Source organism: Alligator mississippiensis, chromosome 3 (genome assembly GCF_030867095.1).
Source record: "Alligator mississippiensis isolate rAllMis1 chromosome 3, rAllMis1, whole genome shotgun sequence".
Lineage (NCBI taxonomy): Eukaryota > Metazoa > Chordata > Crocodylia > Alligatoridae > Alligator > Alligator mississippiensis.
Window position 1 is genome coordinate 278,198,716 of NC_081826.1, and position 27,967 is coordinate 278,226,682.

Consider the following 27,967-nt stretch of genomic DNA (forward strand, 5'->3'; position numbering starts at 1 on the left):
CACAACCCAAGGGTGTGATTTTTGTTTGTGTGTGCTTCGGCACTGCTGAATTATTTCCCGCCACTTGTAGCTTTCTTTGCAGGGTGCATTTCTTAGCTGCAGAAAGGAGATGCACGTTGCAAGGAGTTCCCGCCATTTGTATTCAGATTCGTGCCCCGCTATTGGTCAGTTCTAAATTATTCCTACGTGGTGCCTAGCGATTGGCTTACTAACTGTATAAGAGGCTTGAGTGGTTTCCGCCCAAGTTGGAGGACTCCACAACCATCAGGAGGAGGAGAACTTCACGTCTCGTGAAGATCTCCAAGCGCTGCGGAGCCTATGGACCCAGCGTGTATTTCAAGAAGGCTATAGGGGTCTGATCAACCTCTCGCCTCTCCCCGTCGCCGCCTGATCCCTCAACGAACCCTTCCCTGCACGCAAAGTTCCACGGAGACTAGCAAACTTCGTGTGAGTGAATCCAGAGCTCTACCCGGGGTTCGAGTCCTGCAGTTTTTTCTTCCCGTCGCCGAAACCCCATTGCGACGTACTCCTGAGGTTTTTGTTCATCTCCCGTCGTCGAAACCCCATTGCGACGTACCCTTACATTCTGCAGGTTCGAGTTTCTTGTTCTGTTTTGTAAGCGCAACTCAAGCAAGTTTTCCTGCCTGTACCGCAACCATCTTCGGTGCAAGTAAAATAATCTTAAATCAACCACTAAGCATCCGTGCCTAATTCTAGCGTGCCGCCTGTCTTCCCCAACTCGGCGTGTCCGGGCTGCTGGCCACAGCCCGCTGCGCGAAAAAAGGGCCTCGGACTGCACCCGGCCCGCACACTGAGCACTGTTGCTGTAAACTACTGCAACAATACCAGAGTGGCTCAAAGCAAGACAAAAACTGGACACCACTCTGAAAACCTTCCCATGTTAGGATACAGCCTTGTAGAATTCCAAGGCTGTGCCATGTTTCAGGGACACAATTCAACACATTTAGTTGCCCTGCTACCTTGCAAGAAGAGCATTTTAATCATAACAGGAAGCAACTGTGTTGTAATAGAGTCATAAAATACGACCATTCTCAATAGCAAGCAGAGACCTTCATTGTGTCCTTATACTATAAAACTACTGCAGTAGGAACTGTGGCGGCACAGTAGGGGACACGTAACTTGCCATGCTTGTCTTGAGCTCCCCGCTTAGGTTTTTCTAATCACCTAGAGCTAACTGTAGCTTTGCAGACCGACAGTTTGGCCCCTGGCAACAGTTACCAAGACCACCGATGGTTCTCGCCTGCTACATCTTTGTTGGAACTTCAATCTTAGGAGAATGGTGCTAGTCCCCGGAGCAGTGGTATCTTATCAGGTCCGACTTAGCGTGAGAAAATTGGGGCTCTGCCTCCCCTACACCCCGCCTAGCACCAAACTGTTGTCACTCTGATGTTGCATGGAAGCAATTTTACCTTGGTGTAGTTCAGTCCCACTCTTGGCTTGGTTCGCCAGGACCAAGTTCCAGTGTATACTTGGCCCCTTTTTGACTGAGTCCAAATAAACTATTACACCCCAGAAGGGGGCAAGAGGGCCATCAGCCATCTCCTGTTCCTCACTCATGGTTCTTTACAGGTCGTCCCTCTCTTCTTGTCCTGCAGATCTAATGCTGTTGCCGCCTCAGCTCCAGTCTCCGAAGCCGGACTTCCCCATCTCCCTTCCAGGTAAGCCACCTGACTGCTCCGAGTCAGCTTGTATGGGAAGCTCCTTGGTTGGAGGCTGCCAACAATTGCCCCTCCTGGGGCTTGTAGTTTGACTGCAGCCTTCTCTTGGCTGCCAGGAACCCACTTCCAGTTCCCCTTTTGGGCAGTCTCACAGGGTTCCTGGCTTCATCTTGCTGCCCCCACTGGCAAACTGGCATCAGCACACACTTACGAAGTTTGTCCACACCGGTGGCAGTTTTTTCTTTTTCTCAGGCACCCTCTCCCCTGCCGGCTGCAGTTTGGGATGCAGCAGCGTCTCTGGTGTCTTGCAGTGCAGGGTTCTTGCCGTTGCCACCGTGTCGCCGCAGCTCAGCAATCTTATTGTCCCTGCCATAGGGTGCTACTACGCCAAGCCACCCACCTCACTGTGCCAAGCCCAAAACCTCACTTTGAGAGTCTCCCTTGAGGAGCCTACAGCCAGACGTCCCGCTTCCTGAAGAACCCCCGCGAATGTGGGGTAATGCTACCACCACCCAGGCACTGGTCTCTGGCAGGCACAGACCCTGTGAACCTGGGGGGTGCTTTGCCCACAGCAATATTTCTGGGTGCTTTTTTCAGCCCAAAGCATCCCTAGATAGCATCAAGAAAAACTGAGGGGGGAAAAAAACAAACAAAACAAACAAACAAACAAACAAACAAAAACTTTGCTGGCCAGGCAGGGGACAGAAGGCCTCCTTCTCAACAGTGCAACAATGCAGGTTGTAACCCAACACCTTTATTGATCAGGAAGGGGGCGGGGAGGTTGAACGTGGAAGTCAGAATACACTTTGAGCAAACAGAAGCAACTTGAGTCTTTACAGAGTCTGGGTACAGTGACCCTTTTAACATGCGACTTCATTCCTAACTCCTGGCAGGTTTCTGCTTACAGAAATTACCATGCTGCTGCCTGGAGTACTTGCTTGTAGCTTTCAAGATGCCCATGCGGAAGAAAGAGAGCACTCCCCTCCCCCTAGAAATTTTATCTGGCCCAGTCACCTGATTGACTAGCCTGAACCACAATGAGCAGAGAGGGAGAAGGGTCACCTGGGCTGACCCAAGTGAGGGTCAGAGAGAGAAGGGAAGGGATTTCTTCATAGGAACCATCTACGCTTATCAATCCAGGCAGGGAAAGTGAAGTGTGATATAAAAGGGACTGGGTTTCATCACATTCTTAAAATCTTAGCAGACATTTTTAAAATACATACAGGAGTGATTATTCCCTAGTACAGCCCCTCCCCCCCAACTTCTGCTACATTTAAAAGTTTAATATATGAACTGCTCCCCTTACTGAGAACTTGCCCTCTGAAAACAAAGCCCTTTTAAGGTGCCTCAGTCTGAGAACCCCAGATCAAGAGCCAATCCTGGCCATGAGGTGAACACTATGCAAGTTTTGGCCCATCATACTGCAAGATTCTTATACATTTTCATATAATGTATAAATTATCAGTAAAGGATAAAAGCTCTCAAGAGGCTGAAGAAATATATTTTTCCTACTCTCTCTTTCTCTTTTAATTTAGATTGATGAGACGTGTCTCATATTTTCCACAAAAAATACACTTCTAAGCTGCAACTAATCATAACACGCTTCAACCCAAAAGAGGCTTTTTCAGGTGGTTATGAGCATGTGAGAAATAGGTGTTATATTGAAAATCATTAAAAAAAACCTTTGAGCTCCATTAAAGTGAAAAGGGCTGAAGTAATGCAAGTTTATTTGTGATTTCTAGTCTATTATGGTTTTAACCTTTTAAAGCACAGCACAAGATGAGATGCCTTCTCATTTTAAATAGAGACATGTTAATATTATACCACCTGCATCTTTAAAAGGGACATAAAAATTAACATAAATTGCATTTCTATTTTCAAACCAACCATAGTTATAGATCACCTGACATTACTTTATCTCAGCATTTAAACCAAATATCTTTCATGTTCAAGTCTGCTTATGCTGAGCACATCTACACATGACATTAATGCAATCAACTCCAGCGCATATCACACTGAAGTTTATTGATCCCAGGCACCAAGTCTTCACATGTGCCCAGGACCGCAGCATATTGAACCAGGTCAGAGCAGCCGCAGCTGGCAGCAGGCCAAGGGGTCTGCCATCCCAAGACTGCTCCAACCTGGCTTAATGTGCTGCAGAGGGGCTGATTGGGCACAAGCAGGCAGCCCCTGCTCTAAAGCAGCTTCGTGCCCCAGTCAGCACCTACACATGCATTGCTGCACACTGCACAATAATGCCATTGTAGATTAGCACTTGTGTTTACAAGTACTAACCTATGGTGGAGTTTATTAGCTTACTGCGGCCTAATCAGGTCACTTGTGTAGATGCTGAGATTTGACTGCTGAGCTAATCAGGCCGCTCTGCAGTAAATGTCTCATTTAGATGTGCACACTGTGTATATAACAGCATGCTCTAAATGGTCAATTTTACTGCCCCCCTCCCTCCTCATTAATTTGGGTCCTTCAAATGAAAAGGTAAAATAAGAAAAGTTAACAGAATAGGAAAATGTAATTATAAATCTTTAAAAAAAAATTAGAGCATCTCGGGAACAAGTGTAGTACCTGTAAGTACTTAAAATAAACATAATTAGAAATAGGCAGGCCAGGTTCTTTGGGTAGATGTGATATCTTTTATTAAACCAACTAAAATTTTATCACATCTACCCAAAGAACCTGGCCTGCCTATGTCCTTAGACCAACACATTTACAACCAATAACCCTTGATTGGAAATCAAATTTGTATGATTCCTGTAGTTTGCCACAGGAAGACACTTAAACCCAAACTTTTTTATAGTATTTACAAGCAGGTAACCTGATACTGTTTTTCTAGATTCTTGGGTACTGGGAAGAAAGATAGAAGTGAATTATAATATATTAAATAGTCTCTAGTTATAAGTTTCTTAAGCCAATATAACAATGAACTGCAGGAATACTAACACAGGATTTCATTAAGATTTGACAGGTTCCCAATTACATCTGATATTATTTATTTCTGATAAAAGTACTAATAAGAAAGTCAAGACAGCAGCTGCATAAACATAATAATGTAGTGGGATTAAGCTATCCAAAAAAATATAAACACCTTGATTCAAAACAGTTCACAGCAGAATGCTCAGCAGTTGCAAACTATTATTTATCTTCTTAGAAAAACATTAGATAGATTAAGTGTGAACAGCTTCCAGTTTGGGCTAGTAATTATTAAAACGTAGTAGCTCCAATAACTGTTCAATATCCTGTTCCAAGTGGGCTGGCTAGCCTTAGATCAGCCTCCATTGCATCAGAGCTGCTATGAATGTGTGAGATACTGATTCACATAGAAGCCTATATCCCACCAAAATGTATACTACTGATAGTCCAAGTGGAGAAGGTAACAACTCAATTTACTATGGAGAAAGAACAACCCTCCCATTGTTAGAAGTTGTCTCTAAGCTCAAAGTCAAGGCATACAGGCAATAAACCCAGTATCATTGACATGTGCGACAGCTATTCTATGAACTGTTAGAGGTCTCCAGGCCTGAGGTTTAGAGGCTGTTCAAGAAAATGACTAGCTTCTTTCAAGGTCAAACATCTCTAAGTTTATTTCAGCGGAACTGCATCGTAAAAATGTTGTGCCAGAATAAAGAATCTGTCCAAAATCCATCTGGAACTAAAAGAGCTTATTTACCTGAATCAACCCTTTAAGTGTCACCTAGCTTCCACCCTGACACGCTCCCTTAGCCCCAACCACAGGCTGATATATAATCAGGAAAAAGGGATCAGGGAATTCTCACAGCATCAACACCTGCTTTTCTTGAGGCTCAAAGGATTTTATTGTGATCACCAATCGATCAACAGGAAATCAGAGAAGTGCAGCTGTTTCCTTATTACCTTCACAGGAAAGGAAATAAGTGAGTTCAAGGCACAGCAGTAAGGAGAAGCTTTGGACCCCAAAGGCCTCCGGCATCCATGATGACATGGTTTTCCCAGTTATAAATTAACTGTTTAAACTGAAACCCCTAAAAGTCTCACATTTCTGCCCTTCTGCTTATTCTCAAGCAAATCTACTTAGACTATTTTTAAAGCTCTGCCTGTAGTTCATACAACCTTAAATTACACCACTTCAGAAAAATTTACATTTTAGCTTATGTCTTAAAACTTTTCATTTTAGGTTTCTTTATTCTGGGTCTCTTAACCTAGGTTTCCAGATACTGTATTTTTTTAAATCATAGGTAGTTTTTTCATGTGAGCTCCTTCATTCAAATGAACACACAAACAGAATGGCAGGGCCAAAATATTTCTAGGATTTTACACGATCAACGAGCAAACAAGGTGGTCACTCAGAAAAACTAATCAGATTTGAAAGATGAAGTCAGCTGGCACAGCATATCACTTTCTCATTGGCCTTCTCCCAAGATAGAGCAGGAATTCCACTAAGCAAGTTTCTCATTCCCCTATGGAGGCAGAAAGTAAAGAGAAACTGCACACAAACTCAAAATCCACCTATCTCGCCAGGTCTATTGATAATTCTGTCAAAAATACCCCTACCTAACATTATGGCAGCTATCAAGTCAAAGTCGCTACACAACTTCTAGAAATGATTTACATCCTAAAGAATTGCAAGGACGCATGTGTAGCAGTACTAAAATTCAGCCATCTTTGCTAGAAACCAACAAGGAAATGGTACACAGCCAAGAGGTTCCATTTCACCACTGTTAATTCACTCTTAATTTCCTAAGCTTCTGTACCATAAGAAATCTCACTCAGCGATTTGGAAATCTCTCTACAACCTCTTAAAAACGTACATGCACATGTCCCATAGGAAATGCATCTTCTAACTTCCCAGTAAGTGCTATCCTTATCCTAAACCCCTCCATCATCTAATTGTAGGCTGAGCATTTAGTTGCATCTTGCCAAAACTAACAAATACCATGATTACAAGAAAACCTTGTTATAACTTGGTAGTGAGAACATACCCAGATAAAATAATTTATACAGCACCAACTACTATCATTTGAATTCTAAAACTTGGACAGTTGTATGCTTAATAAAACTACTCTATTTACACGGTAAAGAGCACAATAGTCACCAAAACTGACAAATCTCCATATAAAGAGCTACACTCTTGTTCCTAGAACATTTCCAATGCAGTTACTTCCTTGACCTATAATGGAGACAGATACAATTAGCATTATCCACACAGATGGCAACTATAGCATTATTTCACATCTTCAGCTCCAGTTATAACAAAGGCCAAGATCAATGTTGAGGCCTTAGTGGTTTGCCAGTGGAACTATGACAAGGTAGCCAGAATTTATAAAGAAACTGTACATTTCTACTGATTACAGCCTACTATACACCAATATTTCTTGCTTGAAAATGCATTCTCTCTCCCCTGCCTACAGACTTAAAAATGACAATTATATAAAGTATTTTGTCAAACATCCACATATAAATGAGACACCCAGCTGCTCTCTGCTTTTGGAAGGATTAGCCACTTTTCACATCAAGAACTTAGTTGACTACACACAGGAACACCATTACTCCACCCCAAAATACCATTCCTTGATAATCGCATAAGATGAAAGGTCTATAAACTGGAGCTAGAAGCCAGGCTTCCTCAGAATTTTAACAGCTGCTTTGATAGAGGCTTGGGTCTATAAATGTGGGCAGTCCACAAACGGTTTGCAATAGTTTCTTCACCTTTAAATAAGTACAACAGAACTTCTAGTGAGAGCATTAGTGTGAGCACTGTGAGATATAAGATTTCTACAATATTTTGAAGAAAATGAAAATGTTGATTATTATTACCACTGAAGCAGATCTGCAAGGATTTTTTTCTGACATGCAAAATACTTCGATAATTAAATATTGAGGAACAATCTAGGTATTAAGTTTAAAATCCAGTTTTATTTTCAGGCACACAAGTATATGCACTCTGTAAAAACACCCACACTTATTCACTGTTGATAGCACAACCACCATTTGCTGCTTATTAATAAAAAAGGAAGATGAACCAAACAGGTTTAGGGCTTGTATTTCCAAAATTTTGCTGTGATTAAAAAAAGGGGAAAAGGAAAGAGATTAGAGAATGACAGATATTAAGATGTACAGGAAAGGTTGAGATAAGTAATAGTAGAAGACTACAAAGATAATACACTTCTATAGCATATTAATAAAAAGCATTAGGGGACATGAGGTTTAAATTTGTTTTTAACTGCTGTGTACATGATTGAGAGATTATATTATTTTAATTTAGCATAGTACATCCTGAAAATTTTTAAGGTACTAACAGCAGAGCCTTTCATTCCTGTGAGAGTACGGATTCCTGCACAACTTAATTTCCCAAGCCTGGTTTTTTTTCCCCACCATATGTGGTTTCAATTATTCAGTACTACAAAGCAGTTACAAACTTCAGAAGTGCTGACAGCAGAGCAGGATAAAAACAGTTTGAAAGGAGGATGGGGATAGTGAAAGAAACCTGATTTAGAATGATAGACAGAAAAGCCCCTTATGCAATATCAAAACACCTGTGCAGAGCAGGCAAAGGATTTTTTTTAATGTATCACTTTACAACGAGTATAGAGTCATCAGCTCTCACTGTAGGTTGTTTGTTTTACTTCATCATATTACGTCCTTGTGAAACTTCAATTTTATTTTCCTGGTGTTGGACAAAGAGAAAGAGAAGGCAAAGACTGGCATTCTCTCAACCTGAAGTGTCACCTAACCCTCCTGTTAACATTCTGTTAATCTGATGTCCATCTGAGACATCCCAAAAACCATACCTATTATTTCCTCATTTCCTAACTGTTCACCATTTGTTGTTTAAAATTCCAATACTACACAGAAATAAAAACGTTCTTCTCTTGGCATCAACGCTTTTAGTTTCAAAGACAGTAAAGGTAAGTCTAATAATCTTATGCTTTGTTTGTTTGTAGATAAAGTTTCTAGTAAAGCCACAACATTTACAGAAAGACTTCCTAAAGTCTGGAGGAAGCAGAAAGCCTGAAATTCAGGGGAAGAATTCCAGATGGGCATTAGGGTCTGTTGCACAGCAAGTGAAACCTGTCAATATACAGCAGTGGACACAAAGATGTGTCAAGTAAATGGTTCCAACTCGAAGTAAATGGGATTTTTGGTGTCAGTCAACACAGAGCCTGAAATTAATTTAAACCAAATCTTGCTATGTATACCCACTCAAATAATCTGAGAGAGTTCTCCCAGGTTTGTTCTTATGGTAGAAAAACTTAGTCGGAGCCACATGTAAAGACATTTGAATGCTGAGGTCCTGAAGGGTGGACAGCTTTGCAGTGCTGACATTGTTCAGCCAGAGTGGGGCCCCATGCACATCGCAGCATGGTCTGCAGACTCCTTTAGTCTACCTGGCAACAGGTGACAGCAGTGCACAGGGTAGCTCTAACTGGCTAAACCAGACTGCCCATGGTTAGCCTGTGTTGTCAACATGTACAGATATTTGTTAGTCCAGGAGAAACTCTCCAAGAAGTACTTTAACCATGATTGTTCCCAGGTTATATTTTTCCTAGAGCAGCCATTTTTACACCCCATCAACCCTCCATCTGCTCCGCTGGACGTGGGGCGGGGGGAAGAGGAGAACTTGCACGCGATGGCTGTGCTGCAGCTGCTCCGCATGCACTGCCCTGTGCTGAGCACCATTCCGCCACCACTCTACACTGCAACCTGCAGCTGCCCCTGCTCTGCATGCAGCTACTGCCACCCCCTCCCCTCCCCGCATTATCTGAAAACCCTGCTGGGTTATTTCAGATAATCAGTTTTTCCATAACCAGCAATCCCCTTACCCCTGGGGAAGCCGGATAACAGAGATTTTACTGTACATCATATTTTTGGCCAAATAATGCCTTCTGGGCTTCTGTCCCCTTACTTGGAAAAGAATTATATACACCACTTCACAAATAAATGCCACTGAAAATAAATAAGGAGAAATGATTTCACAGGTACTGTGACTTTTGTATTCATCATGTAGACACAGCTAGAAATAAAACTGAAGTTAAATTTAAAGAAAGTAAAAGAAATCTGCAAGAACAGCCTAGTTTTCTTTCTATAGAGTGAACACAAGAACTACCACATTTACTGGGCCAGAACATAGGTCCAATTTGCCTAGTATCCTGTATCACACTGGGGCAGAGTGGATGCTGAAAGGGAGAGTAAAACGGGTATGGCCAGGGTTTGCTCCTTTCCCACTTGTAGTCTCTAGCATTTAAGGTCCAGGAAGTTCTGATTCAGCGGCTGTACCTCTAACTCCCATGCTTGTTATTATGTGCCATTACAGTCTTCTGGGAGGAATCTATCAAAAAAAGCACTAAATTGTCAGGATTCTGCAATGCAATATTGACCATTTAAAAGCAGGGCACAAAGCGTTTGCTAGAATATTAGAATCTCTCTCTGTCTGTTTAAGATGAGTACTTGAAAACCTGAAATACACAGCCATATCCTTAGTTAGTTTCTCCTCTGTCCCTGGTCAGTACTGCTGGGTTATTTGGGATTGCTAACAATGACATATATGGATAGGTTTATATTTTTAAAGTAATCAATTTTTATTAAAAAGGCTTCATGTAAAATATGCTCTTTTCTAGTTACTATCATGTCTATACCTATAAACAGCAAGAAGCTAAAAGGAATTAATTACATACATTTATACATATAGGAAAATTAGGAAAGACTAGCGTTACAGACGAAAATCTGGGCAACAAGTTAAAAAAGTGTTTAAATATTATTTACAGGAAAAACAACTTACATTATCTTCCTCTTGCACATCATCATCATCATCCTCTTCATCATCACTGTTCTTGTACCCAGGTGGAAGTGGTGGTCCAATTAATTCATCCTCATCATCATCGGAACACACCGCTGGGCCTTGAATAGCAGTTTGGGATGGTGCAGGAGGACCAATTAAGTCTTCATCTGAGCTAGCTTCACTTTCATTACTATCTGTATCTCTGTATAAAAGAATCATAAAAAGTTCTATTTAAGGAGCACACAGCATATATTTGTCAAAGTACATTTAAGTAAATTTCTTAGAAATCATCAGCACTGGACTTCGCTTCTACTGAAGGCAATAGCAGGAATTCTAGTCATTGCAGCCTATCACCATCTTGAAAACATTTTTAAACTGAAAGCTACTATAGGAAGGCATACTGGAAGAACCTAGATAGAAAAAAAAAAACAAAAACACTTCCATGAAGTACACAGGTAAGGAAATAATGAAATATGTATTAAACTTAACAACCAAGAAATCTCTGCACAAGACGACAACAACAGGAAAAAAGTCAAAAGGATTTTAGATGTAAAGGTGACAAACTACTAATCTGGTTTTCAATGCCTACAATCATAGGCTGCTTACAGATATAAAAAAAGGCGCTTTACTTTAAACTTGGTGCACTCCCAGCGCATGCAAAGAGGCGCTCCCTTAGTTAGGCCTGGCTCGCCCAATGTCTGTATAGATTATGTGCTTCAGCAGGGCTTTTTTAGCACTTTTATCTAATAGCCGATTGAATCAACTATTAGATAAAAGCGCCAAAGAAGCCTCACTGAAATGCTCAATTTATAGACACTGTGGAGGCACATAAAACTAACACACTGCTTCTTCCAGTAAAGCGCAGGGTTCCCCCCACCACATCAGCAGTCATAGCAATACTACATTTTATATAAATGTTATGGACTTGATTCTTTAAGGCCTGCTTTTTGTGCAGCTATTTTATTCCTGGTAGGTAAGCAAAAATCAAAATGGTAATATCAGACCCAGAGTCAAGCAGAGACATTACAGGCAGTCCTCGGACTTGCAACACAATCGGTTCCTGAAAACCATGTCTTAAGTTGAAATGTTGTAACTCGGAACCAATTTTCTCATGAGAAACAACGTTATAAATGGGGGATTGGTTCCTGAACCAAGGCCCGATACACTATTTTCACCAAAAATACCCCAGCATTTTATACTCAGTCAATTATAGATGAGTAATATAGCTACACTAATGTATTTATATTGTAAATAGAAATCATATTGTTTTGGAAGGACTTCTTTGAGGTGGCCTTGCTGGACTTTTTGAAGGGTTGTTGGCTGGAGTCTTCCCAGGAGTCTTGGCTGAAGGTTTTTCCTGGAGTCTTGTCAGCTTTCTTAAAGAAAGTGTCCAAGGAAGTTTGGACAGATGTTCTCCAGGGAGATGAGTGATGCAGCGAACTTGTTCGTTGGCATGGCATTGCATCGGATCAAGCATTGTAAGTCAAAACTGGCATTGTAAAGTTGAAACAGGATGCCAATTTATAAATGCTGTAAGTACGAAACTTTGTAACTTGAAACGTTGTAAGTCAAGGACTGCCTGTACACTTCACAAACACTCAGAATGTAAGTACACTAGATCACACATTTCATTCTCAGTAATCTGCTAAGAATACAGCCTCTGTATTTTAAATGCCATATTCAGTGACCATTTAATACAAGGAATACCTATGAAATTCACGTAAGCAGTCAGAACGCATCATTTGGTCAGTAAAAAATTTTCACAAGTGTGTAAAATGACACAATTTTAGCTTAGAGAGGAGCTATTAAGTGTTCTTGCACTCCCTCTGCTGGTTCTACAACAGCTATTAATAACCAGTGCTAACAGTTCACTTTTTTTTTTTTTTTTTTTTAATAATACCAAAATCAATAATCTGAAACAGGTACACAAAGATTGCATTAACTAAAATTTATGCTCCCAAGAGAGAGCAACATCATACTAGTATCTGACTAAGAGAGCAGCTGCTCTAGAAAGCATAGGCATCTCTGATTCAGTTAGTCCATAAGGTGCCCTTCTACCCACCCTTCCATAAAAAGAGCATGCAAATTACTAATATCTTAACAACAAAAACAAGTTTAGAAATAAAGCAAACAGGACTGCTCAGCACCCTCTCAAAGTCCAGGCGAGCTTTTAAAAACAAGAATTAACACATGCAAGTTGTCTTAGCATTAAAAATAATAATTCAGTCTGCATAATTATGAAGAGACAGATCTCTGCATCTCAGCTTGTAAATGAACTTGAGAGATATCCTAACATTCCTTCCAGTTATGAACTGCAAACTAAACAGGTGCTAGCTTATATATAAGACTGGATGGCCTCAATATGAAGCATTGCTCTTGGCACCAAACACTGCCACTCATCCACTCACAAACGCACACAGAACCCTCCAAAGGTGTTCCATTCACAAGAGCCCAATTCTTAATGCTTATAGAGAGAACGCCTTAACAGTTCAACTCTTCTTACCATTGCCAGTTTAAGAATCTTAATCAAAACAAACTGTGGCTGTTCCCTACAAAAGGTGGCAGTTTTTCTAGAAACTGCACATTTTTTAAATATAGTGGGACAGGTTTGGGGGACTTGGTAATGCAATGAAGATAGTAGCTGTTTCTCCTTGGTATTTAGTATCTGATGACCAGCAGAATGGGCTGGTTATTTCAGAAGTGAGGTATCTAAAGCATAGAGATAGACACACTTGGTGCAGTTTTGGTAGTCCCAGTAGAAGGGACAAAGGACTGAATTACCAATCTTCTTACTCTTTATCTAGGTTAGGTTGAAGTACAATGGCATACACTCTTTATTGGCTCTCTGTCTCTATAGGAATTATATTCTATTTATAAAATAGAAAATGATGGGCAATCTGAAAATCAAGTTCCAATTTTACATCACACTGAAAAGGTATGAGGAGTTTACAATCAACAGCTGAAAGAGACAGAGTCCAAAGTAGACAGAGCCAGGCATCCAATAGAAAAAGAGGTATTTTAATTTCAGTGTGCATGTGTGTCTGTGTAGGTGTTTACAGACTATCTTTGTGGGTGCATTAATGCATTTTGGTTTATTTTCCAATCTCTATATACATTTAATTGCAAATCATAGATGGGAGGAACAGTTGTTTGTTCCTTGGCTTCAGCGATATGTTTGTTATCTATTACTTACATCCACTACCCACTACTTTGAGGTTTTGTTGGGTTTTTTTTAATACACAATGAAAAACAAAACAAAACAGGTACGTTGCTTGGAATATATATTTATCCAAACTTACTGTAAAACATAAGTATCAGAACACTGACAGTGCTATACACCAGCAGCCCACAAACTCACTAGTCCTCTTTCTTTTCAAAGTTTTTAATAGCAGCCCTGAAAATGAGCTCCCCTTATTTTCAAAGCTTTTAATAGTGGAGAATCTACCATTAACAGCCTTGAAAAGTTAGGGGAGATGGATCTTCAAGAAGCACAAGAGACTTATTTTTAAGGTTTCCAGTTGAGCCTTTGATAACTGCTTCCCTTTCATTCTGTCATATGCAATTAAAAGGGAGTACATTAGAATGCGTTTAACTGGAGTACAATTAAGTTGCAAAGTAGATAGCAGGACTAACAATGAACTTGAGTGGTTTAAGCATTTAAGCAATATGCAGATAAGTGAAGTTTGTTTCAATATATGCAAATTCAGACTAGCAATGTATCATGTAGCTTAGTAAAATTACATTCTTATCCAGTACTGATGTGCAGAGAACCCTGTACTACAAATTGATAGACCATATTAAGAAATTCCCAGGGGTGCACCAATAAAGATTTTTTGAGCCAATACCAATAGCCGATTATTAACGAGCCATATTGGCCAATACTGATCTGACCGCTGATATGCAGCCCGGCAGCTTGAAGAGAAGCATCCAGCTGGTAAGTCTGTAGGCACCTATCCCCATCCCACTTCCTCCCTCACCGCGGAGGCCGCAATCTGCCCCACCACACCCTTTCCCCCCAACAAACTTACCAGCCAAACGCTGCTCTCCAAGCTGCCAGTCTGGCTGCACGCATGCATGTGGCATTTATTGGCGACATTATCACCCACATCAGCCAGAAAAAGCTGATTATGCCAATTTTCTTTTTTATCAGTGCCGATACAATATGGACTGATATATTGGTGCACCTCTAGAAATTCCAAGCTTTCTGATTTTCAATGAAAAAACCTCCAGTTTGCATAGTCACGTGCTCAGAAATTCCAAGTCTCAAGCTCTTCATACAGACAAATCATAAGATGATGTGATACTTTCTCTCTATCTAGGTACCTGGAAGTTACTGCAGAACCAGCGCTCACCACATTTGAGCCTGAAGCTGCTGAATCATCACATTGGCCTTTAAATTCTTTTTCTTCCTCCTCTCTTTCACGAGCTTCTAAATATGGAGAGAACCATTGCTGTTAAGTCTTTTTAAGTTTTTCATTATATAAAATAATTAACAAGTGCAGGGTTTCTTTGAGAGTCAATAAAGCTATTTTCTTCATTTTCAGAAAAAGTTAATACTGAACACCCTCCCGCTGCCAGCTAATGTAGTATCTTTCTGTTCAAAAGTACATAGTAGGCATAATAAGGGGCATGTGTATGTTTTCAGTACCATCAAAAACACTTGAGAACTTCCTAAGATAGGGAACTAAGTCTACAAATCTTATGCAAACAGATGTCATTACCTTTATTCCAAACACATGATCAAATGAAAATAAATTGCTATGGCTCTCAGCAGTTTTGCTCATTGTGGAAAAAGTCTCCATGAAAACATCCCACAAAAATGAAAATAAAATTCACTTCCCCATTTTTATTCAAGTATGTAACAGTTCAGTGTAGCTCAAGTACAAGGGAGGGCCAAGAAACTGAAGAGGCCACACAAATTCAAAAAGAGTGGTCAGAACTACACTTGAGCAAGAACAGATAAAGTATAACTCAGATTTTTCATACTGGCTTGCACCCTACTGCAGCTTTTACTTCAGAAGGCACAGTTTCTCTCATCTGTTGGAGTTCATTAGCGGTCCTGTGCAGCTGACTAGATAAGTGAAGTCCTTTGAAATAAAACCTGAAGCAAACAGCTGACCCACTGCAGTAGCTGGTTCTGAAAGCTATTTGCTGAGGCTGTACACAGCCTGGCTAGCTTGGAAACACTCATCTTTGCAGGGGGCTACGGAACTTCACCCTGTGAAGAATCTACTGATTTTCTCCTCCTCCTCTGGGGATGAAGCTGCAGGATGTTCAACAGAAGTGTAGCTCTCAAGTCCTTTCTTATACAAGTTTTAGGAGCTCCTGCAAAAGAGCAACCTAAGGTGCCTATTGTTTAAGCAGCATTATGAATAGTAAGTTGCTTGTAAATGAAATCAGAAGCAAAGTCTAGTTTTAAACTAAATGTCAACCTTCTAACTGATCTAAAAATAAACTCAATTCACCATTCTATAAGCAACTGCCTACAAAATGTTTATCATTCAAAATCCAAGGGAAGGGTCACAAGACGCTTCTTTCCTTGTGAAACAAAGACTCAACAATCCAAAAATCTCTGGAAAGCTGTAGTTCACTTGGAAACAGGTTTTTTTTTCCTATTTCCTTCCTAAACTGAAATGAAAGAGATGTTCTTCCCAGAAGGACAGCAACAGCTCTAGATGGCCAGGTATAAAAAAGTGAAGATTTCTTATACTTTGAAGAACTGTTCTATTTAACAGGATGCAACTTATATTAACAAGGTGTCCAGTATTATGCTCTGGGACTCCTTACACAGTTAAATTTTTACGGTATCATCTAAATGTTCCTCATGCCAGCAAACAAGCACTCCACTAATTCACAGTATATTTAGGCCCCACGTTATGAACCGGGCAGGTGGATCCCTGGAAACACACAAAATGTTATAAGGTCGGTGAAGTGATGCGCAGGGCTCAGTGCATGCTGTTCTCTGGGCAGAATCAGAGCCATTAAAAAAACACCACAAAAAACCCCACATACATCTCAACGCGTCCCCCATCAGCCCCATCCCCTCTACATCCGGTCCTGCACTGTGCCTGCGGGGCAGGTGCTAGTTTTGACTAGGGAGTCCTCAAGTAAAATCCAAAGCTGAAGGCTCACAAAGAGCAACCAGTGACACTCCCCCCCACGCCATCCTGGGGACTGTAATGTTAACCATAAGGGCCACTCAAGCTGCCGAAGCCTTCCCTGACAGCAGCGGCTACGGGGCAGCAGACAGAGGAGAGGAGAGGTGCAGAGGTCGCTTCAGTCTTTCCTCCACTTTCCAGCTATTTTCTCGCACCGGCAGATGCCAGGCCCGTGGCCCAGAACCTGCGGGGGCCTTCTCCGCGGAGCCTGGGCTAGGGGCTGGTGCAGCCGAGCCCAGCTCAGGGCACGGAGGAGTCGCCTCTTACCCAGGACCTTCCTGCTGCGCTCCGCCGCCGTCCTGCGCGTCTGCGCGAACAGCGCCTCCAGGTCGAAGGTCCGCGCCTTCTTCCCTGCGGGGACGGGGACAGGGATAAGGACAAGCTCGCACCGGCCCCTCCGCAGCGCAGCGCAGCGCCCGCCCCCGCTCCCCGGCCCCGGACTCACCGAAGCCCGAGAAGCCCATGGTGGCCGCCAGCTCCGGGTCGGCTCCCGCCGCCAGCTCCGGCCCTGAGGGCGACAACGCAGCCGGTCAAAGCCCGCTCCCGGCCCTGGGCCCCCCCCCCGCTCCCGGCCCGCCCCGGCCCCGCACCCGCACCCCAGTCCGCGGCCGCCGGCTCCATGCCGCCGCACTTCCCGGCCCGCAAGGATGCGCGCTGCAAGAGCGGCCCACGCCCACGGGGACCGACGACAGCCGTGCACAGCGCCCCTAGCGGCGCCCAGCTCAGCCCACACCACGGGCTCTGTGACGCGCCGTGGGGAGGGGCCAACCGCCCCGCTCGGCCGTTGGGCCCCACCCCCTAGCAACGCCCGGCTGCGGCCTCGCTACTGAGCGGAAGTGACGGAAGCCCGAGCGGAAGTGCCCGGGGCCTGCCGGGCTTTGGCGCGCGAAGCCAGCCTCGCCGCGATGCCGGCCGCCATGAGTCCGGGCGCGCCCCCGCTGCAGGAGGCGCTGGAGGGCGCGGGCCGCATCATCGACCGGCAGGTGCAGGCCGACCGCTGCTACCCGGACCTGGCGGAGCGCCTGGCCGTGCCCGCGCCCGGTGAGCAGCGTCCCCCGCCCGCCTGGCCCGCTCCTGCCCTTATCTCCACACCCGGGGCGGGGAGGGGAGGGGATTCGTGGAGAAGCTGGTCCTCTCGTCCCTGGCCCAGCCCCCTGTGCGGGCCTGGCGCCTGACCCTGGGGTGCCAAATCTAAGCTGCCCCCGGGCGGTGCTGGACCGTCCCCGTTCCTGAGACACGCACTCTCCCTCCTGCTGGGCCCAGCAGCTGCCACCTGTGCTGGGTGAGGCTTGCAGGTGGGCCTGATCCAGCCCACGGACCAGCTCTGCTCCATTCTTCCAGTCACATGAGTTTGACACTCTGCAGCCTAAGCAATTAAGCAGCAGGAAGCTGAACAACAGGTCTGGGAAGGGAGCACAGGATAGAGAGCAGAGCAGTAGAAGGGGAAGGGGATGGGAGTGGTACTTGTAGAAGGACTGGGACTAATTTATGGCGCACATGCAGAAAGTTGGCTCTCACTGTTTTCAAAGACTTGGTAGTGTTCCCTGGCCTGGGACCTGGCCCTGAACAGAGAAGGGATTGGTGCTGAAATCCATGGAAAAAGGGTACTTTCAGCTAAAGGCTTTGATCTTGCAACTTCTTGCGCTGTGGACACACTCTGTGTATCTCTTTTCCTTCTCATAATTTATCTGAATAGCAGGAATAGACAACAGAGGTATAGGTTCCCAACCCCCAGGCCGCGGCCTGGTGACGGGCCGCAAAGGGCCGGCTGCTGGACCAGAAGTGACTGCAGACCGGCAAACTGCAGACTGGAAGTGACCAGCATACTGCGGGTTGTCATGAATTTGTTAAGTATAAAATATACTGAGTATAAAAAAGGGTTGGCTGCCAGTCCACAGTATGCCAGTCACTTCCAGTCTGCAGTTTACTGGTCTGTGGTTTCCCAGTCCGCAATCTAAAAAGGTTGGGGACCACTGAATTAGAGTATGTTCAGACGGGATGGGGACTTATTGCAGGTTTGGTGCTTTGCAGCCTGTTTGCCTGCTCTAAAGTTTCAGTAGGTGAAAGTTAAAACAACAGTAACTCAGCCCCGTTTCATTATAGCGTAAGTGTGGGCACCAAGATACCTAGGAGAAAGCAGGGTAGATATATACTTTCTTAAATTAACTAAGACTGATACGGAGAACAAGTTGTAGTGATTCCAAATTCACTTCATCAGATGCTGTGAAAAGATGGCATAGAGCAAAGTATAAAAATACCTGCCACAAGCAGCTGATCAGTTAGTCCCCACTTTCTTTTTGAGCAATAGGGTTGGAGTGTTGTAGCCATGATGGTCCAAGAAATGTCAAGAGGCAATGCTTTTATGTGGTATCTCTTATTTTTTATCTCAGCCTGCATCTGCTTCCCCTTCACACCTAAAGAAGGGCACTTGATGCCCAAAAGCTTGTCCAGTGGTTCTGACTATATGTTTAATTCAGTAAACAAAATCATAAAAAACCTTGTCTCTTTTTAAGTGGAGATAATTTGTTCCATTGTATGGCACATCTCCTGCACCTCTTACAAGAGAGTAAGCTGTCATATTGGTATACTTTTGTTTGCGAGAGATAATGGATATTGCAGCCTATGATGTAGATGGTTTGCAGTGCCTCGTGTGACTTGAATAGTCCAATCTGAGATTTGCATGATCTGTGGCAACAGTTGCAAATGTATGTGTCATGGTTGGGTGGTTTGGGAGCTGCTTGCTTCCTATGGACTCTTTTCAAGCTGTTGGAGCCAATTCCTGTCATGGGCTTTAATGCCCTGGTGGAGACAGTGACATTACTTGTTCTGATTGCTTGCCAAAGTTTCCCATTGGCCAGGGTCAATTCCAAATGCCTTCATCTCTCGCTTGCATTTATCTTTATAGCAAAGCTTGGGGTGTCCTGTTGTTCTTGTTCCCTCCGATAGGTCCCTGGATAGCATGTCCTTGGGTATACGTGCATCTTCCAATCTGCTCAAATGGCCTAGCCAGCGCAGTTATCTCTGTCCAAGTAGGGCTATCACACTTGGTAAATTTGCCCTTGGAAGAACCTCTGCATTGGGAACTTTATCTTGCCATTTGATGTTGAGTATGTGGCGTAAGCAGCGCAGGTGGAAGCTGTTTAACTTTTCTCTTGATGGTCATACGTTGTCCATGTTTCCCCACCATACATGAGAGTGCTGAGTATGCAAGCTTTGTACGCTAGCATTTTGGTCATGATGGTAAACCTTGAGTTGTTCCCTGATCTTTGCTGGAGGTGGTGGCAGCCTTCCTGATACAGGCATTAAGTTTTTCACCCAGTGAGAGGTTGGTAGTCAATGTGGAGCCTAGGTACCTGGACTTCTGGACTACTTCTACCTGGTTCTCATTAAGGGTCATTGGTGGATCTCGTGGAATTCCCTGTCCTAGTACAACTGTTTTCTTTGTGTTGATAGCGAGAGCAAATGCCTGACAAGCTCTTGAAAGGTGATCCATGAGTTCTTCTAATAGGTCTTTGTCATGGGCTATGAGGGCAAGATTATTAGTGAATAGAAGCTCCCTGATAAGTACCTTTCTAACTTTAGTGTTTGCCTTGAGTTGTGACAGGTTGAAGAGTTTCCCATTTGATTTTGTGTGAAAGTGCACTCTACCTTCCATATCTTTAAACACACAGTTCAGAAGTACCAGGATGAAGATTCCAAAGAGTATAGGGGCAATGTCAAATGATTTGGTTAGATCCACAAATGCGATGTACGATGGTTGGTTTAGCTCTCTGCACTTTTCTTGAAGTTGATGCAGGGAAAATATTAAGTCTATGGATGAGCTTCTGGCCCTGAATCTGCACTGAGATTCAGGGTAAATTCGACTTGCCAACTGTTGTAGACACACCAAGATGACCCTTGCAAAAGCTTTTCCTGCTGTACTTAGTAGCAAGATGCCTCTGTAGTTGTTGCAGTCGCCCTTATCTCTTTTATACAGGCAGTCCTGGACATACACCATTTCGCACTTACAGTGTTTATAAATTGACGCCCTGTTTCAACTTTCTGACCTCAGTTTAGACTTTACAACGCTTTACAACAAGTTTGCTGCATCACCCATCTCCCTGGAGAACATCTGTCCAAACTTCCTTGGACACTTTCTTTAAGAAAGCAGACAAGACTCCAGAAAAACCTGCAGCCAAGACTCCTGAGAAGACTCCAGCCAAGAGCCCTTCAGAAAGTCCAGCAAGGTCACCTCAAAGAAGTCCTTCCACATCAATATGATTGCTATTTACAATATAAATACATTAATACAGCTATATTACTCATCTATAATTGATTGAGTACAAAATTCTGGTGTATTTTTGGTGAAAATAGGGTATCGGGCCTTGGTTCAGGAACCAATCCCCCATTTATAACATTGTTTCTCATGAGAAAATTGGTTCCGAGTTACAACATTTTGACTTAAGATGCGGTTTTCAGGAACCAATTGTGTCGTAAGTCCAAGGACTGCCTGTACAAAGTGTCAATGTTTGCATCACGCGTGTCTTCTGGTACCTCTCCCTCTTTCCAGCATTTGAGTAGCAGCTGATGAAGGTACAGTAGTAGGCTTTGTTTCCCACACTTGAGAATTTCCACTGGGATGCCATCATTTTCAGGAGCCTTACCACTTGATAACGAATCAATTGCCTTGCTTAGCTCTTCTACAGTGGGCTGCACATCTAATGAGACATCTGGTTGCTTGTATCTAATGGTTTCACTGTTGCATGATTTCGGAGGGACAACCTTTTTGACAGTAGAGCCTAGAACAGTCTTCAGACCATTGTACATGACTTTTAGGTTTTCTATATCTGAGGCTGTCTCTGTCTCTTCACAGAGTTTAGTCCAGTACTGATTTGCACAGAACCTGGTTGCCCTCTGTACCTTTTTTTGCATGTCAGAGTCTTACTTTGATGCTCACTGTTGGCTTTTAGTTGGGTTCCAGATAGGCTGTTTTCTTGATGCTGTTGAGGGGTGATAGTTCTTCTGCATTTTCTTTGAACCAGTGCTTATTAGACTGTCTCTTTTTCCCAAATGTAGCTTTAGCTGGTTCACAGATAGCAGTTCCTAAGCCTTCCCAAAGAAGTCATAAATGTAACTAAAAGGAAAGATTCAGGCATTTTAAAGATTAGTTTTTGTTTGTCTGATAAGAAACCCTGTAATTAGGTCCCTGGTAGACGTGCAGTTAAAGGTGGGATGGGATCTGATGCACGATCCCCACAGTTGTACTTCACCTCCTTGGACCATGCCACGTGCAACTAGCAAGCCCCTGTGGCAGGAAGCCCCTTGAGCTGATTCGGGGGCATCCCCAGAACTGGGAGCCAGGGATCCCAGCTGCAACCTGAAGGCTAGGAGCCTCAATCAGCTGTTGCTCCCAGCCAAGGGGCGTATTGGTGTCAGAGGTCCAATGCGCCACTGCAGCTGGAAGCTCCATCGATCAGCCTGGCCACGCACGTTCAAATAATGCTGTGAATAGGATCCAGCTATAATGTTTTCATACATATTTTGTGTACAGGCAGTCCTCTGACTTACGACACAATTGGTTCCTGAAAACTACATCTCAAGTCGAAAAGTTGTAACTCAGAACCAATTTTCTCATAAGAAACAACGTTATAAATGGGGGAATGGTTCCTGAACCAAGGCCCAATACCCTATTTTCACCAAAAATAACCCAGCATTTTGTACTCGATCAATTATAGATGAGTAATATAGCTACATTAATGTATTTATATTGTAAATAGCAATCATATTGATGTGGAAGGACTTCTTTGAGGTGACTTTGCTGGACTTTTTGAAGGGCTCTTGGTTGGACTTTTTGAAGGGTTGTTGGCTGGAGTCTTCTCAGGAGTCTTGGCTGCAGGTTTTTCCTGGAGTCTTTTCTGCTTTCTTAAAGAAAGTGTCCAAGGAAGTTTGGACAGATGTTCTCCAGGGAGATGAGTGACGCAGCGAACTTGTTCGTTGGCATGGCATTGCATCAGATCAAGCATTGTAAGTCAAAACTAGCATTGTAAAGTTGAAACGGGGTGCCAATTTATAAATGTTATAGGTGCGAAATGTTGTGCAAGTCGAGGACTGCCTGTATAACCAGGGATCCTGGTTTTTTCTGATTTAAAAAAAAATCTCACTCACTCACTCACTCACTCACTCACTCACTCACTCACTCACTCACTCACTGTACCTATAAATTGTGGTATTTGATTTTGGGTTTTTTACCATGGAAAATCTGAGCTCTCCCTGCCCCCTTAGCTCACAAGGACACAGGGCCAGGCCCCTTGCTCTCCACCCACAGCCTGCTGGGCCCCCCTGCTGGAGTGGGACCTCAGCTGCCAGGGCTACAGGGTTAGGGACCTGGGTCCACAGCCCCCTGCAGCACTGCCTGAGCCCTGGCTGCTGCCTGTGGGTGGTGGTGGCTGCTGCAGCCTGAACGCAGAGCCTGGCTCCTCCTCCCCCACAGGTGGAACAGCTGGAGCCAGTAGCAGATGTGGGCTGCCTGCTATGGGCTGGGGCAGGGAAGGCAGCTCCCTGCTGAAGCACGCAATCCTGGGAGATGGGGACACGTGCCCCCCAAATGTGTCCTCAGGGCAGAAGTGGGCTTGGGCCCTCTGCCTTGCTGCCCTCCCCCTGGGGCCTCTGCAGTCTGGCAGGTGTGGCAAGCCATAGTGGGACTGGGTGGGGAAGCTTGTTGCTGCTGCAAGGTGATCTGCCCCCTGTCTGCACTGGAGCAGCAGGAGTGGTGGCATGGGGTTGTGCCTCTTGCTGCTCCAGGGTGGCCTGGGGTGCATCACCAGGGCAGCACGGGGCTTTCAGTGACCACAGGGAGCTTCCTTGCTCTGCCCTGCTGCACCAGGTCCCACCCACCAGGCTGCAGAGGTCCTGGGGGAGGGCAGCAGGGCAGGGAGCCCAAGTCCGCAGCGGGCAGCCAGCCCCATGCACAGATCTGGGGAGCACGTGCTCCCCCTGCTCCTCCCGAGAGCACAGTGGCGGGGGGGCTGGCTTCCCAGATGAGCCACACACAGCTCCATCCCGATCACCGCCCCAAGCACCGGCTGGCTGGGCAGCAGCCCCAGCTTTGCCCTACCTAACTCCTTCCCTTTCTCTCTCTGTGAGGGGCCTCAGTTCTTCCTCCCCACCACTTAACCTGTAGGAGCTGCTCTCCAGGCTGCCTGGCGGCTATGTGCATACACATGCACATGGTGCCCCTGCCTAACTGCCCTCCTTCCGCTCCCCCCAGCCATTTGCAGGCTGGAGTGCTGCCGGCCTGCAGAAGACTCTTTGCAAAAGAGCAAAATCCATGCATTTCTCTGTTAAAAAGAAAAATCTGCCTTTTTCTCAGGTAAAAGGGAAAATCCATGTTTTTTCTGTTTTACCATGTGAAACAGAAAACCCGGATCCCTGGTAGTAGCTATATGGCTTATTTCTTGTTTAATGATACCATTCATTGCATTGTGTGGCCAAGTAGCTACTTAAGACATGATTAACATTGTGCCAGAGGCTTAGAGACTTTGTCCACAAGTGCGACACCCTCAGGAGAAAGTGTATTTCATTTTGTGCTTTAACAGTAGCTTTAACAATTTGGGGATGAAATAAATATGGAAATTATCAGATTCAACATTTTATTAGTGGTAAGCTACAGCTACTAGCTTATTATCTCTTTTAAATGTGTGTGATAGATGAGGTTTTCAGGACACATTAATATTATAGAAGTTCCTTCATAAATATTTTGAGGGTTATATATGTGGTAATAGTGCAAGCTTATTGTTTGAATGTTTGTTGCCAATCTCTCTGCTTACCTCTTACTTAGAATGAAATCTATAATTTAAGGTCTCGACCCTACAAAAAGTTATCCATGTGCCAACTTGTGAATGCTGTTTTGTATTGTACATGCTCTTGGAGTATGTAAGTAACTTAGCTTGCACCAGGGACTCAAATATTAGTGTAGCTTTCTTTGAAGTTTTAGAACTTTATAACTTGTACACTGTTATGGGCAGCTTTTTTGCAGAGCAGAGCTAGACATGTTTGGTCAGGCACCCCAAGCTGACCACTTTTACTTTTGGTGCTGGCTTTAGCTAAGGACCCACTGTTCAGGATCTTCCCTCAGCTGCAGCTGAGTTAAGTCCATAGCACTACCACTCTGGGCTTGTAAGAGATACGAAATAAACCAACAGAGTTAAACTAAATATAAACATTGGATTTATGACGCATTATAACCTGCCTGACATCTGACTCCCCAGGTACCGCTCCACTATTTACCTGCTATGTTCATCGCCCTTCTCTCTTCCTCCTCCCACCCCAACCCCCCCTCGACCCACTGATTCCTCAGCTTACATCTTCACTGACTGCCTTTCTTGCATGCAGACCAGCCTCTTGCTTCTTTACTATTCATTCCATCCAGGAAGAGCACACACCAACTTCAGATGCTTCCTCAGCCTGACAAAGGGTTGTTGCACCCAAAAGCTTGCTAAGAAAAATTCTTCCAACTATTTAAGTTGGTCTAATAAAGGATATCAGATTCACCCAAAGAACCTTGTCTAAACTACTACTTAGCTTGTCTCATTTCATGCTTCCAGCTGGCCAGGCTTTACTTGCCCTGTAGCCTCTTATCTTTCAGAGGATTTGAGGGCCTGTAGGGCTTGTGCAAACAAACGAAAATGAAGTCTTGCTCACAGCTAGACCACCGCTAGCCCTGAGCTCCCGGCAGCCTTGCTCTCTGCTAGTGCAGCTCCTGAGGCTGCTTTAGTGTCATTTTATTGCCCTCTTTGCTGGTTCATGTGGCTGGCTCTCCCTCATGCCTGGGTTAGCTCACTTGCTGGGAGACTCCCTGCATCCCCAGACCTGGGTCCTCAGCCTCTGGTGAATCCCTCCAGCTCTGGAGTGGGTATGGGGCCGTTTGGGCCCCTCTACACCCATAGTAACAGGGCCAGGCCCTGTTACATTTGTCCATTTATCTAAGGTCTTTGATATAAGTTAAAATGAGAAATATTCACTAGTTCAACTCAGTTTTGACAGACATGTGCTTACTAATGCAAATATTGATAAAAACTAGATGAGGATAATTTAAATACCCGTTAAACAATTAAATTTATGAACAATTAAAGTGTATGTTTTTTATTTGTTTGTTTGTTTACAGGTAGCCCTACGATTTCTGGTATGTCAGATATGGATTATCCTTTGCAAGGACCTGGTTTGCTCTCAATACCCAATCTTCCAGAGATCAGTTCAATCCGCAGAGTCCCGCTTCCTCCAGAGCTAGTGGAGCAATTTGGACGTATCCTAATAAGATTAGGAATGCTAGTGTATATAATAATGTTGTAAATTAACATTACCTTTTTCATACACATCTCACATATTCCTATAACTTTCAGCTGACCAAATTAGGAGTTTGTCTTTGCTGGCCTGAATGCATTGTACTCCTTACATCTGTACTACTTCAGATATGCAGTGTAACTGTATGATGGGAGTATTTCCAGAAATCAACAGAGCTTGGTTGATCATCGACAGTGACATTTTTATGTGGAATTACGAAGATGGGTATGTAGAGAACATATTTCTGAGGGTCTGTTTGGTGTTAAATATGAATTACATGATGGCTGTTGTGGGATTGTCCTATTTTGTCATACAAGTATACTCTTGATTGTAAAATATGTTGGTCATTTTAAGTGCCATAAAAACTTGATGTTGTATTAAAGCTAGAGTGCTGTAGCTATGGTGATTCAGGAGCTATGCAAGAAGCAAAGTTTTCTTTTGGTCATACCTTTTATTGGATCAACTGAATAATTAGGAGAGATATTAGTAAAACTTTTAGGCAAAAAAAAGTGTCCTTCCTCAGTGATCTGAGGGAGGGCACTCTGTGCCCAAAACTTGTCTGACATCTTTCCCAAGTGTACAGTTAGTCCAGTTTGATGTTACCATACAAATTCAGTTTCATAGTTGATCGGGTCGGAAGGGACCTAAGCCGATCATCAAGTCCAACCCCCTACCATGGGCAGGAAAGGATGTTGGGCAGGTGTCTGTCTAGCCTTCTTTTGAAGACCCCCAGGGTAGGGGCCAGCACCACTTCCCTTGGAAGTTGGTTCCAGCTCCTAGCCGCTGTGACAGTGAAGTAGTGCCTCTGATATCTAGCCTGAATCTACTCTCAGTCAACTTATGGCTGTTGTTCCTTGGTACCCCTGGTACTGCTCGGGGAAACAGGGGCTCTCCCATTGCCTGCTGGTCCCCCTTGGCAAGTTTATAGGCGGCCACCAGATCCCCTCTCAGTCATTTGTGGAGGCTGAACAAGTTCAGGTCCCGTAGCTTCTCCTCATAGGGCCTGCCTTGCTGCCCCCTGATCATGCGAGTGGCCCTCTGGACCCTCTTGAGTGGCCTACATTCCTCCTGAAGCGCGGCACCCAGAACTGGACGTAGTACTCCAACTGTGGCCTGACCAATGTGTCATAGAGAGGGAGGATCACCTCCTTGGACCTGCTCGTGATGCATCTATGGATGTGTGACAAGGTATGGTTAGCCTTCCTGACCGCTTCCCTACATTGGCAGCCCATGTTCATCTTGGAATCAGTAGTGACACTAAGATCCTTTTCTGCCTCTGCTGACAAGAAGGGAGTTCCCCAGTCTGTAGGTATGCTGCTGGTTCTTCCTCCCCAGGTGCAACACCTTGCACTTGTCCATATTGAAACCCATTCTGTTCTCATCTGCCCACCTCTGTAATCTGTCCAGATCTAGTTGTAGTCTGTCCCTCTCTTCTAGCGTGCTCACTTCCCACATCTTTGTGTCATCTGCGAACTTGAACAAGGTGCTTTTCACCCCCTCGTCCAAATCGCCGATGAAGATATTGAATAGTGCGGGCCCTAGGACTGATCCCTGGGGAACTCCACTGCCCACATCCCTCCAGGTCAAAAATGACCTGTCCACCACCACTCTCTGGGTGCGGCCCTCCAGCCAATGAGTGACCCATCTGACTGTGTAGGCGTCAACACCACAGTTGCCTGATTTTTTTAATGAGGATGGGGTGAGAGACAGTGTCAAAGGCCTTCCTAAAGTCCAAAAAGACGACGTCCGCCGCAACACCTGCATCCAAGGCTTTTGCGACCTGGTCATAGAAGGCCTGGCGGTTGATCTGACAGGACCTGCCTCTAATGAACCCATGTTGGTTGCCCCTAAGCATAATCTATCCTGCTAGCCCCTTGCAGATGTGCTTCTGGATAATTTTCTCAAGGAGCTTTCCCAGGATCAAGGTAAGACTAACAGGCCTATAGTTTCCTGGGTCCTGTTTCCTCCCTTTTTTGAAAATGAGGACCACGTTGGCCCTTTTCCAGTCCTCTGGCACCTCACCAGAACATCATGAGTGCTCA

At 44.2% G+C, this 27,967-nt stretch overlaps 2 protein-coding genes across 2 annotated transcripts in view; one reads left to right on the forward strand and one right to left on the reverse strand.

Moving 5' to 3' along the window:
* The window catches only part of WDR70 (WD repeat domain 70), a 255,372-nt gene extending 238,067 nt beyond the window's left edge, over positions 1 to 17,305 (reverse strand). Inside the window, exons 1-5 of the mRNA XM_014594000.3 lie at positions 17,204 to 17,305; positions 17,053 to 17,115; positions 16,875 to 16,958; positions 14,773 to 14,878; positions 10,450 to 10,651 (exon numbers count right to left, since the gene is read on the reverse strand). Of these exons, the coding sequence (XP_014449486.2) occupies positions 10,450 to 10,651; positions 14,773 to 14,878; positions 16,875 to 16,958; positions 17,053 to 17,115; positions 17,204 to 17,228 (480 nt within the window). The 5' untranslated portion in view covers positions 17,229 to 17,305. The remainder of the gene's footprint in view (positions 1 to 10,449; positions 10,652 to 14,772; positions 14,879 to 16,874; positions 16,959 to 17,052; positions 17,116 to 17,203) is intronic.
* A 166-nt stretch (positions 17,306 to 17,471) lies between these two features.
* The window catches only part of NUP155 (nucleoporin 155), a 62,762-nt gene continuing 52,266 nt past the window's right edge, over positions 17,472 to 27,967 (forward strand). The window contains exons 1-3 of the mRNA XM_019495937.2: positions 17,472 to 17,648; positions 25,750 to 25,887; positions 26,054 to 26,150. Of these exons, the coding sequence (XP_019351482.1) occupies positions 17,513 to 17,648; positions 25,750 to 25,887; positions 26,054 to 26,150 (371 nt within the window). The 5' untranslated portion in view covers positions 17,472 to 17,512. The remainder of the gene's footprint in view (positions 17,649 to 25,749; positions 25,888 to 26,053; positions 26,151 to 27,967) is intronic.